General features: G+C 41.2%; 1 protein-coding gene across 1 annotated transcript in view; it reads left to right on the forward strand.

The window, feature by feature from the left end:
• Positions 1-8265, forward strand: part of LOC147424205 (F-box/kelch-repeat protein At4g39560-like) — a 48018-nt gene extending 39753 nt beyond the window's left edge. The window contains exon 2 of the mRNA XM_086502079.1: positions 7130-8265. Within this exon, the coding sequence (XP_086358205.1) occupies positions 7130-8005 (876 nt within the window). The 3' untranslated portion in view covers positions 8006-8265. The remainder of the gene's footprint in view (positions 1-7129) is intronic.
• Positions 8266-13233: the final 4968 nt, after the last annotated feature.

Here is a 13233-nt window from a genome sequence, read left to right on the forward strand (position 1 = left end):
GTTAGGTTTTTAATCCTAACTCATTTTTATAATGGGCCACTCGGCAAGAACCTGTAAGTTGGTAGTTCCTTTTTCTTTAGCTTTTGCTAAGGTTTAGGCCCCTCAGTCAGGATCTGCAGGTTGGCTAGGGTTAGGCTCATGGAGTCCTAACCCTCTGGGTCTTCAGTGGCTTGTCATGTCAAGAGTTTGTGACGTCCTCCCCTTCTTGAAAGAAGAGTAATCGTCCGCCATTATATCTGCAAAACAACTCAACTTAGATAAAAAATATTCGAGGGTCATTCAGTTTTCTCATTCTATATCGAAGCTCTTGATATTTTGGCATAAGAAAATTAGCCATCACACCTAGAGGGCACTGATCTTTAGAGGGGTGTCTTTATGCACTAAAGCTACATACCTAGGCAATTTCACCCAATTAGAAATATTGAGTGGTTGACACATCACAATGCAACACAGATGATTACAGATGATTACAGATGCATATTACAGGACATAGAAACATACAGTCGCTGATGAACACTCTTCCCGCAAATGACCAAGAAGGTACGTACCGTAAGATATTCAACGACTACCTCCTCACTCCTCCGGCAAATAACCTAAAAAGGTCCGGGCCATGACATATAGAGGCCGTTTACAACCAAACGCTCCTCTGACCGCAGCCCTCGTCGCTTGGAGGTTTCAAGAGTACAAACACACGTTTCTCAGACCGCAACCAATTTTCTTTTCAATACTCCTCTCGGGAAAGCCCGAGCCATGTGCAAAGCACAACTTTCTAATCACCATTTTTTCCTGAATACTCCCTCCCACGAAAGCCCGAGCCATGAGTATAACTCATCTTTTCGATTATAGTTTTCTTTTGAATACTCCTCTTAGGAAAGCCCGAGCCTTGAGTATTTCTAGAAGTATTGAAACCAGCATCAAAACTAGAATCAAGCAATCTCAAAATAAGTTCAAAATTGTTTAAGATCCATTTCAAAAAAATCCTGGACAATATTCTCAAATTCCTAAGCAAATGGTTCTTCTCATTGCAAAAGAGTGGATCTGCAGGTCCATGCTCCCAAATGCTATGGAGCTCCCAAATGCTTCCAGTGTTACTTGTTGTCTACAAAAAGCACCCAAAACATAATGTTGACCATGTTGCAAAAACCCTAATTTGTTGCTGAGAATCCTAATTTTAAAAAAAATTGTTGGGATCAAGATCTGCTCGCGTCAATGCACAGGGCTCGTCGAGAGGATCAACTGACTTCTGTTGCATATCCAAATTCTCAATCGTTGAAGAGATTTCTAGAGGCCTCTGCAACAAAGAAAAGGGCAAAAAGCATGCTTTTACGGCTTTTTCGGGCAAATTTTCCTTCATCTTCTCCAGGCGGCACCCTTTCACAATATAATTGCTGAATTGCTGGACTGAATTGAACCTTTGCGCACATCCCTTCGCTTGGCTCGCACCCCTTCATGCATAGTTTTTTCATACGTCAACCATGCGTCTCACTCGGGCGGGTATGGAAGCCCGATATAAGCCCGATTCAAACCCCCCGAAGATTCCATACGTGGAATACCATATGGCACTAAAAAATTAGTGTGTGTGTATATATATATATATATATCATAACAAATAGCAATTAAATTTAAAACACTAGACTCTAGAGAGCAGCCTAAAGCCACATAATGCATTAAAACATCATCAGAAAATGTAGAATCTAGCTAAATCAAGGAGTCAGGAGTCGAGAAATAGATCAAGATCTCTGATCAATAGATACATCATACTAGATGCTAGAGCAAAGCAGGAGATGGCAAAATATGGAGTCTCCAAAACCAACAAGACTGTATATTGAGTACTCCAAATGACAAAACATAAATAGAGCCTAAAGGGTGGAGTCCAGCCGCTCGATGCTAAATAGTGAATCCAAAACATAAGTAGAGCTAAGAGGAGTCAGGACCGAGGCTAGAGCAAAATGCAATGAGCTCTAACTCTCATCGCAGGCCACTCCTCATCATCATCCTCATCATCACCCTCATCATCGTCATCCTCATCCTTATCCCAAGCCTCATCCTCAGCAATGGAGCATGAAGTCCCAATATCATTGGGCATGCTAATCGGAAGAGACTCCATAACATCATCAGTGCTTTGTGCAATAGCCTCCTGAATCTCCTGCAACTCAAGCAAGCGCTCCTCATCCTTCTCTTTGTTAAGCATCTCTAATGTCACCTCCATTCTCTCATAGCCGCGCTCTTTGATCTTGCATAATAAGAGTCTCAAGTTGGTGTGTATGTAGACAAGCTTCTCGGTATGAGCAGGAAGTAGCCTCTTTCTTCTCTTGGTGTGAATGAGAGAGAAGGTGCTCCAATTTCTCTCACATGGAGAGGCACATGTCCCTTGAGAAAGCACCTTAAGTGCAACGTGGGCGTGCACACTGCAAGCCCCAAAAGTCTCCCACCATTTTACACCCTCTTGCATTCTCTTTGGATACTTTGCAATAGGATGAGCAAATGAGCGAGGAAAGTGTCCAACTCATCAATGAGGGTACCTTGCATGGTCAAATCACCCTTGGTATACCTGTCCAAAAATGTCATCCACCCGTCATGAACCTCACTATCATCGAATTGCCCTCTTCCTCGCCATACAAGATGCAACAAGTATCCCACAACATGCAATGGTGTGTGCATCATATTCCATCTATCAATGCATAGGTCCTTGATCTCTTGCATCCTTGCCGCATCAATACCTTGCATGTTTTGAATTTGCTCAACCATGCGATCCGTAAGCTCATACACAAGCCCCATGGTGGCTCCTCTCCTATCAGCCAAACAAAGTATCTTCAAGATGGGAGCACAAATCTAGCCAAAAGGATGCATTAAACACAATGTCCGAGACCACTGTGGCCTTTGCAGTCCTGGATGCCTTCATTTTCACAAATTTTGCATCAGTCATAAGCCTACGCACACCTTGCATACATCTCTCATCCACAAGACTAGCCAACATGATGAAGTAGTAGGCAAATCGAGTGGCCGATGGCTTCAACAATTCCTTCTTGCTAAGCATTCGAAACAATGCCAATACAGTGGACTTCCTTGTGACAAATGTGACAACCTTTGTTGCATCTTCAAAAAATTTTGCAATCCAAGGGAGCTTCCCAATATCCTCAAACAAGAGGTCCAAGCAATGGCATGCACACATCGTGAAACAAATGTGTTTCCATTTCTCTTCCACCATTTACCCGGCCCCAACACAATTAGTTGCATTGTCCATGCATACCTGCACAACATTGGAGGGTCCCACCCCAATAATCACATCCTTAAGCTGCTTGAAAATAAATTCTGATTTCTGGTCTTTGTTCTAGTAAATCTACTTTGTTGTTCAATCTTGCCATCTTATTTCTTTACTAGTTGAAAAAGGATACTCATTTAAAAGAATCATGAAAAACGTTCGTCATTTTTGCATCGTAGTAAGTTTATTTTTAATGTTTGTTCCTTTGGAATGCAAGATAATCAGTAGTAAATTCAATAGAAGTGGGGAGCTAAAAAGCCTACTTATTGTTTGACTTAATAACACCTTATGTTGTTGTTTTGATCTCTAGCGCTTCTAGTATTCTTACTCTAGCTTGACAAATGTTAGCCTTTATCATGGCTGAGTATGCCCATCACCTCCGGAGGGTGATAGAAACTCAGCTCGTTGGTTTTGTAGAGTACGTTCAAAGCATGAATGACCTCTATACAAACCTGCACCTACTCTTGGGCACTGACGACGTGAGTAGGGATGCCATAGCTGTTGTCCAAGCTATGCATGATAAAGGTGATAATCTTATTCTTCCTGTTTGGACAAGCAGCGAAGTTGAGGTCACATATTGTCAAGTTTGGATCTTTGCTCTTCGTAGGTTTGTATTTAGCTTATGTGAGGACTTAAGAATGTGTTCCTTTAGAAGTTGTTGTGTGAAGTTGATTTCTAGGATTAAGTTTTTAAGATGTCTTATCCTTTTTTGCTTAAAGTTGAGTACTTGTTTTAAGCCAAGTAAGTTGCATCAACTTATTTTACGCATGCCTTTTCTAAAAACATTTTTAAGTTTATTTAGTTTTGTTTCGTAGCAAACAAAGTAATTGAGTTTGTTTGTTTTTGTTTTTGTTTTTTCTTTTCTTTTCTTGTGTCCCTTGCTTTTATAGTTTTATGAGTGCTTTATTTACTCTTATAATTCGTGAGTTCAGACTATTCTGAACTTATGAAGGTATATATAGATTCATTTTGAGAGTTCTTTTCCGAAGGATTAGAGGAAGATGGGCTAGTTGAGCTACCATTCTTACCGTTCTTGTGGTTTCTGAGAAGTCTGGGAGGACAATGGTCTAAATGCAATGGACTTGCCGACGAGGTCGACGACTATGATGACGATGACGAGGACGGGCTGAAATCTGAAAATGAAAAGACTGATCTGTTGAATTTTGAAACGTTGTCTGATTTGGAAAACGCTGGCTGAATTCGGCGATGCGGCGAGGATCTGCTACAAAGGTTGAGATCTACGAGGCTAAGGGCTATCTGTAGGTGCAGAAGGCTGAAAACTGAAAACGCTGGTCTAATTTGCAAGTTAGGAAACGCTAGGGCTGATCTTCTGAGTTGCAAAAACGCCAGGCTGATCTGCAAGCTCAAAAACGCTGGGTACTGAAGGCTGAAAACGTTGATGGTTTCCTGTCGGTCTTACTGAGAAGATGCATTGCAAGTTGCCTGAGCTCCTTCTGCTGCTTCTATTGAGTGACCACTGGATTTCTTTTATATTTCCAAGGGTTCTATGCTCTGTAAAATGCTCATGATGGGTATTGAATATCATGCTAATGATCATGCTGTGTGCAATTAGAGGATATGTAACTAATCTAAGTGCTTGGACATGCACGGCCTGCGCACAGGTTCACAAAGGTGCCAGAACACTTCGTAGGCTAACCTGAACCGTAGACCTGAGATAGCTTGGCCACATGCACATAGGGTTAGATGTGCACGTGACAGCCGCTAAGCTCAAGGTCCTCTCTCAATGAGTGGAAAAAAGAAACGAGGGGAGGTTGGACAAGCCCTTCTTTCTTGGGTTACTTGCCACTCTTCAAAAACACAGATTAGGGATTGACACGTCCAAGTGGTCTTGGGTTACATGCGGCCACCTCTAGCAAAAAAAAAACATAATCTTGTGGTTTTTGTGCTTCTTTCCTTGAGTGATGATACCGAACACTGCCAAAGAGCTCTGATACCAATGTAATGTGCAACGGAAGTGAATGGTGGTGTATGGCTCAAGATGAGTGATCAGTGAGTGCACAAGGTTCCTTTTATTGACGGGAAGGGAGAATCTTCCTTGACTTAATGAGAGAATGTGCAATGACCAAAACAGAGAGAGAGAAAAGAGACGACACTAGATGGGTCCCAAATCCCCTCCAAGGGCCCCCCTCTCTATTGCTAGAGAGGTATTTGCTTTAGATTGCAAAGTCTGGTACAATGCTTCTAAATGCTGTGATACTTGACGACGACGATGTCGACAACGACAATGATGTCAACGATGACGATGATGTCGACGACGACGACGACGTTGTCAATGGCTGAAATCTGAAAATATTAAGATTTACTGCTGTGGATTTGCTACTGCTGCAAGGCAAGGGCTGATCAGCTACCGCCAAGGCTTGCAAGGCTGAGGACTGCAAAAACGCTGACTGCTCAAGGCTGAGAAAAGAAAACGCTGGCTGATCTGGATTGAATCTGCAAAACGCCGGCTGGTTTGTGCTGAATCTGAAAACACTAGGCTGATCTGGGTGCTGTGGTCGTGATGGCGAGGATTTGCAACAAGTGCTTCGGGTTCTCGCGAGGCTAAGGGCTGATCTTGAAAACACTGGTCCTCAATGGGATGAAAACGCAGGTTTTTTGTCTCTTGAGAAAACGCTAGGATGCTTGAGGTGTTGCTGACGGCTGTACCTCCTTGCGTCCTTGCCTCTTCTGCTTCTACTGAGCGCCCTTGGTTCCCCTTTATAGCTCCCAAGAGATGGGTCGAGCAGTCTTAGAGAGAGCCCCACGATTCTGGAATTAATAAAGTCACTTATTAATCAAATGACTTATTAGGGGTGTTTCATATGCACGGTCGAAAACTGGGTCATGCGGTGGAACATGCTCATGCTGGGTACTCGGTACTGATTCTAATGATCCTGGGTTGTGCAATCAGAGGGCATGCAGCTACTCTAAGTGCCTGGACATGCACGGTCCGCGTACAGGCTCACAAGGGTGCCAAAACACTTCCTAGACTACCTAAACCCTCGAAGTAGGAACAACTTGTCCACATGCACATAGGGTTAGATGTGCGCGTGACACCTACCAGTGTGGGTAACCGTAGAAGAGGCAAAGTGGAAACTTCGAGTCTATTGTCCACCCAAAAACTCGCCACAATACCACCATAAAAATAGCCCCTAGCCTCTCCCTTGCATGTAGTTTCAAGGCACCTTGCTGAAGACTTTCCTAGCGTTTTCAAGAGCAAATCACCCTTGCATCCTTCTTGCGTTTTTGACATTTGTTGCTGATCGTCCCCTCGTGGAGGCGTTTTCAGGCAGCCCATCGCCCTCTATTTTGTGCCGTTGGGTTGTGCCCATCATCAGCTGCATTTTTAGCCCTGCACGAATAAGGTCTGCTGCGTTTTTGTGTCTCAGATCTGCATTTTTGCAGCTAGCATTCAACCATTTGAATCCCCTCACATCGAGTGTGCAAAGCCCGAGATCTACCCCGTGGTGGCCATCCATAACCCACACTGAGCAGGATCTCATTGGTGCATCAAATTAGCGCTGGAGGTGCTTCATTTCAAAGAGTTATTGCGGCTACACCATCCTCACATGAGTGTGTGCACGCATACTTGACCAGAGTACAAAACTCACGACTATACAAAAAATGGAGACCAAATAAGGGGACCTGTATGTAATAATATGTCCAACCTAAAGTAGGGGCCACAAAACTAAAAACTTCAGAATGACCCAAAGGCCAAAATGGCATATATGCTGGTGGATCTCTCACTCTTTTAGCAATCTGGCAACCATACATGGAAAAGGAACATGAGCATGGAATGATAGGTGTTTCAGCCAAAAAGTACAATAAAGATTATGGCAAATAATGATTTTCACTGTTTCTTTCCAGGAGGAGAAAGGTGAACTTGTTGCAGAAATGTTCGACTTCAGAGCTCAGAAATGGAGACCTTTACCTGCTCTTCCTCCAAATTCCTCCTTTGATTTTTCCTGTGCTGTCATTGGGTATAATGTGTATGCAGTAGGTGGGTTTGTGGGATTGTCAGAAAATGCATCTAAGATGCCTGTATACAACATACGAACAAATACATGGAAAGAAGCCAATCAGATGCAATTTTTGAGAGAGGCATGTGGCTGTGGTGTAATCAGGAATCGCATTTACGTGGCGGGTGGATACTGCAGGCTAGTAAAATCGCATGAGATAAGGTTACGCAGTGGAGAGGTGTACATGCCTCACAGAAATGTATGGTGTCCAATAGCAAACATGAGAGAGGGTCGAAGTTGCTGCACTTCAGCTGTTGTTGGAGATAAGCTCTACATTATTGGAGGCTATGGGACACTGACCATGCTTCAAAGTGTGGAGGTCTATGATCCAGAAGATGACTCCTGGGTGCAGGGAGCAAGTATGCCACGACTCTGGTTCCTGGCTGGTTGTGCTGCGATCGGTTCAAAAATATATGTCATTGGATCTGATCTAAATGTTATGGATGGAAAGGAGCTAGCAGTCTTTGACACTAAACTGGATACTTGGAGTGTTGTGGGCTCAATTCCTTTCAATGAGCTGGTGATGCGTAGCCACTGCAGCTTGTGGGGCTGCGCAGTAACTTCGGTCGGAGACAAACTGTATGTGCTAGGTGGAGCAAGCTCTTATGATAGGGGTGGGCTCAACACTGCTCTTGTATATGATCCTGTTACAGAGCAATGGTCAACCATGAGAGAGATGCGCAGTAGCAGACATGCTTGTGGAGCTGTTGGGATAAATCTTTGACATGATCGTTCCTCAAATGTACATTGTTTGTTCCTATTCAAAGAGATTGTTTTGTTCTGTTTACTACTAGAGTTTTTCAACCACGTATCCCCGACTTAAGGTGGATTAGAGTGCCATGGCTTGGTTTGTAAAACATCGATAACGTAGTTCTTAGGTGTATCCTCCAGTTATTGGTGGATGAGAGTGCCATGGCCGGATCTTACCATGTATCGTCGACCTAAAGGTGGATTAGAGTGCTGTGGCCTGGTCTTTTAGCCTGATCTTTGCGTGCCCTCTTTGATAGCGTTTGCTTTAATTTCTGCCGACAGTCTGGTCATTGAATAGGTTGTTGAATTTCAAAAATGTATATGAGAGTTTTAGCGCCTGTATCGAGCATTTAGATATCGTAGGACAAGTTCGTCGTCCTCTAACGTCTTTGACATCAGTGGGCTTAGCTTTAGCTATATTTTATGCCTAGCAATTTTACATTGGTCAAGTTTTGAGGTCTTTTTAGGATCTCTTGAGACAAATTTATGACGAGGCAGCAACCAAAGATGTTCTTGTGAGTGGGTACAGATCTTATGGTGGTAGAGTGGAATCATGATACTGTATAAGTATCAACCCATAAGAAGTTTAGATCTTATGGTGGGCCTTGCCAGATTGAGCTGAACGGCTGTTGGACTGTGCAGTGGTAATGGCAAGCAGAGGAGCCAATGTGGAGATTGAGATTGGTCTGAAAACAATGCATGTTTTGTCCCTTTCACAAAACATGGAAGAGCCTTCCTCCAAAGACCCTTTAATGGGTGCTGGAAAATAAGGGCCATTTCTCTATACAACACAGGTGGAAGAGCCCCTTTACCTGTTTCATGCTGAGAAAACCACTTAACTTCCGGTGCAAAAGCAATACATCCGCCTTCTCCAAACACTCTCACAACACTATTTTGTGCGACTTTTATGCCACCACACAAACAAGATAAGGGGAGCACATATACATCAGAAATCCTCTCTACTAACTTCAGGTATCATGAATGATATATACATGAGATTTGACACAAATTGAGGAGTAGAGCTACTCTTGAATGACATTGATCTGCGCATATCAACTTATTTTGACATAAAAGTGACTAAAAATGGGGGCTTCTATGTGTGGGCACATATGGACAAAAAATAGGGTGTTGATCAATCATGTCATGAAATTGAACTACTTTTAGGTCGTTAGAAGAAATGGTTTAAACTAGAGTGCTTCTTTAGCTGCATTGTAGTGTATAATGCTTTCTTGCCACACCCATGGTGAGCATTATGTTGCAATCAACATGTTCAAAGAGAAGACATATTGGCAGGGATGCCCATTGAAAACAACACATGCTTCCTTGTCACAGCCATGTTGGAATCAACACACTCCAAGAGACCAAATCCGAGAGAGGATGCCCATCAAGAACTCTTCGTGCTTTCATGAGGGCACCACATTTGGGAAATATATCGACCAAAGCACCGCCAAGCACGACATCTTTTACCAACAGGAGGACACAAAACAAGTGATTCTCACATGAGGATATAGAGAGAGCTGCTAGGGCAGATGATGGTGTCTTGCTGGAATTGCGCAAGTTCTGCTTGGACTAGTTGTTATTGCTACGAGTTTAGGAGAGATTGTTTACACAACGTTGGTGAGTTTAGCAGAGGCGGTTACGCAATGTTGGCCATAAATAAAGCAAGACAATTGTTTCAAAAGTTGTGCCACGTGGATTAAGGAGGTGCCATCGTTTCGAATGGTGGGGTTATGCTAACAAAGTAACAAGCTAACATGCACATGTAAGGGCCAAAATTGGCCATACAACCATGAGATGCAGTGCCTAAGTATGACTATTTAGGGATGACCAAATCTCTAACACCACTTCAATGCCAAATGTGTAGTCCAAGCTATCATGTTGAAGATTATAATCCAAAAGTATCTTGAAGAGGATGCTTGGTGAGAAGATTGCAAAACTATCTTTGGTAGGACTCTACTTTAAGCTAATACAATCACCCTCAACAGTCTCAAGCAAAGTGGTAGCCAACATCAATATGCTTGTACGTCCACAAATAATCGATTAGGTGCGATGGGAGTTTGAAGAGAAAATGATAGGTTATTGTAGCAGTTTCAAGATAGGACACTTAACTTCAATAGAAAAAGACAATGTAGGGTGTCTATACTAAGTATCATGATTGTCAGGAGTAAAATTAGCCGTGAAAAATTTAAGACAAGATAATGTAGAGCATTGTTCCATGCCATACTTCTACAGGAAGTTTTGAATAACTGTGGCATGTATGGTGAATAAACTAGCGTGGCATTCTATTGGAAAGGAGATGGGGGGAACGGTTGCTTCCAATTCCAATCTTGCTTGCACACTTCCTTGTCAACCTCTCACCATCTCTCCCAATTTTCAAGTGCACACACACACATAAACTTTGACACCTTACACACACACACACACACACACACACACACACAAGCTTGATAATGAAAGAGTGTAAGAGAGTAAGAGAGGAGATGTAGACTTGATTAGGGAGTACATAGCACAACATAACATAGTATAAGAGAGAGGAAGGGGAAAAATTGAGAGCATCTACATAAGAAAGGCCTAAAGATTGTAGCTCCAAACTCCACGACACCTCGTGGAGTTTGGTATTAATATTTGATATTACTTATTAGTGCCAAAATTGAAAGCCCCTCTTTTACATTTAGTTCAATTTAGTTATAAGTGGACATATCACTTATTGCATGATTCTCTTAGGGTGAGTACGCACTATCCTATTTACAAAGCAGCCATGGTGGCTTATTGATAAAAAATCTAAAACACTGTGCAAATATGAAATGACCGATTAATTTTTTTATAGGCGACGCCTTCTCCTTAACTCCCAGAACTCAAATCTACAAATCATCAACTCACTGTTAGTAAAATAAAAAGACAACACAATAATGATCCATTACGCTCCAACTATCCCAATTGTAGTTAATCACATACAACAGGAGGGTGCCCAGTCTCATAACATCCCTCCCTCCAGGGATAGCAACTGTCCTTAGTTGCTCAATAGAGAATTAACTCGATCATGAGTGATGAAATGTGTGGAGAAGATCTCGACAGTTTCGGATTTTTTTTTTCCAGGTATCCATGTAGCATCTTCTCTAGATTGAATTTTAAAAGTCAAAAGATAACGATTATAAATCATACCAGTGTGTGTAGTGGTGGTCTCGTGATCAACTATTTGGTGAGGGATGAGTTGCTCTTCTTGATCTACATATATATGATGTGTAGGTAGGGTCCTCGAAAGGGTCGTAATAAACTAATGTGAAATGCATTGTGAATGTGCGGGTGTCAGTGAAATGCATTGTGAATGTGCCAGTGTCAAGGTAATTCTAAACAAAATGAAACATAATTGATCACATCAAAAAATTTGAATAAACCATAAAAATGAGGAGCAAGTTTGACAAAAATGTTTGTATGAACACTTTTAATTCTTTTTTTTTTCAATTCGAAGAATAACATGATCTCCTTCCTTAAATGCATGTGCTTTGCGGTGCTTCTTAACATGTTTAGTATACAGTTCTTGTGAATGCTTGATAGCAGAGTGCACACTTTCATAAATCTCATGAAAATTTATAGTGAAAGTATCAGCAGGCAGACACAATGTTAGAAACTCGTGAAGCAGGAGTAGGGAGAGAATGACCATACACAATCTCAAAAGGAGACTTACCTGTAGCAGAGTGTGTGGTGTTTCTATAAGGAAACTGTAAAATATACAAGTAATCATCCCATTTCTTGAATTGAGAAGACATACGCTTTCAATAAATTAATAATAGTGCGAGTGGTGACTTCTATTTGACCATTAAATTTCGGATGGAATGCACAAGTGAAATAAAGTGTAGTGCCAAGATTTTCAAAAGTTGTAGTCCAAAAAACACTACAAAATTTTGAATCTCTATCATATATGATCACGTTTGGCAAACCATCATGAGAAAAAACATCTTTTAAAAAGAGAAGTGCAACTTGATGTGCAGTGAGAGTTTTCTTGCATGGAATGAAATATGTTTGTTTAGAAAAATGATCAATAACAGTCCAAATCATGTCATGTTTGTGAGCAGTGAGTGTGAAACCAGTAACAAAGTCCATAGAAATGTGTTTCTAAGGTCTTTCAGGAATGGGAAGAGGATGTAAGAGACCTAATTTCTTACCTATTGTTGCTTTAATCTTTTGACAAATGAGACAAGATAAAACATACTTTTTAGCATCAGTTTTCATAGCAGACCAATAAAAATCACGACATAAATTCTAAAAAGTAGTAGCAAAACCTTTGTGTCTAGCATAAGGTGGTTTATGTAACTCTTCAATGAGAAAAACTCAAAATGGTTTTGTGATACACAATTTTTGTTTGAAGTAAATAAAATTTTCTTGTATAGTGTATTCAAGAAAGGTGTGCATTGAATTTTCAAACATATGCAACCAAGTTGTTTTAAAGTCATCGTCTTTTATAAACAAACTTCCTGTAATAACTACATAGGCCAATGAAAGAACGTAACTCATGCAGGGTTTTTGGTCTAGGCCATGATTGTATAGCTTCAATTTTCTTAGGGTCCACATGTATTCCCTTACCCGATACAATGTGTCCCAAATATTCAATTTTAAATTGAAAAAATGAACTCTTTTTAGGATTCAAGTATAAATGGTTTTGTGAGAGAAAGTCAAAGACACATATTAAATGCTTCTTATGTTCTTGCTCAGATCTACTAAATACCAAAATGCTTCTTATGTTCTTGCTCAGATCTACTAAATACCAAAATATCATCAAAAAATACAATGACAAAATCTTGATGGTCAATGAAAATTCAATTCATTATGCGAGGGAAGGTAGCTGTTGCATTTGTCAGACCAAATGGCATGACAAGGAATTCATAGTGTCCCGTTTGTGTTCTAAATGCAGTTTTGTAGACATCTTGTTTATACATTTTAACTTGGTGATACCCTGATTTAAGGTCGATTTTGCTAAAGATGTGTGCCCCTTTGAGTTTGTCCAGAAGATCATCCACTCTAGAAAGAGGAAATCTATTCTTAATGGTGATCTTGTTTAGAGCCTTGTAGTCAATACACATACGAAAAGTTCCATTTTTCTTCTTGACAAGAAGTACGGGAGCTTCATATGGTGAACTACGAGGTCTAATAAGGCCTCGATCAAGTAAGTCGGTGATTTGGTTTTGTATTCCAGTGTATGCGGTT

The sequence above is a fragment of the Adiantum capillus-veneris genome, chromosome 26 (assembly GCF_014529385.1).
Source record: "Adiantum capillus-veneris isolate H3 chromosome 26, ASM1452938v2, whole genome shotgun sequence".
NCBI classification, from domain to species: domain Eukaryota; kingdom Viridiplantae; phylum Streptophyta; class Polypodiopsida; order Polypodiales; family Pteridaceae; genus Adiantum; species Adiantum capillus-veneris.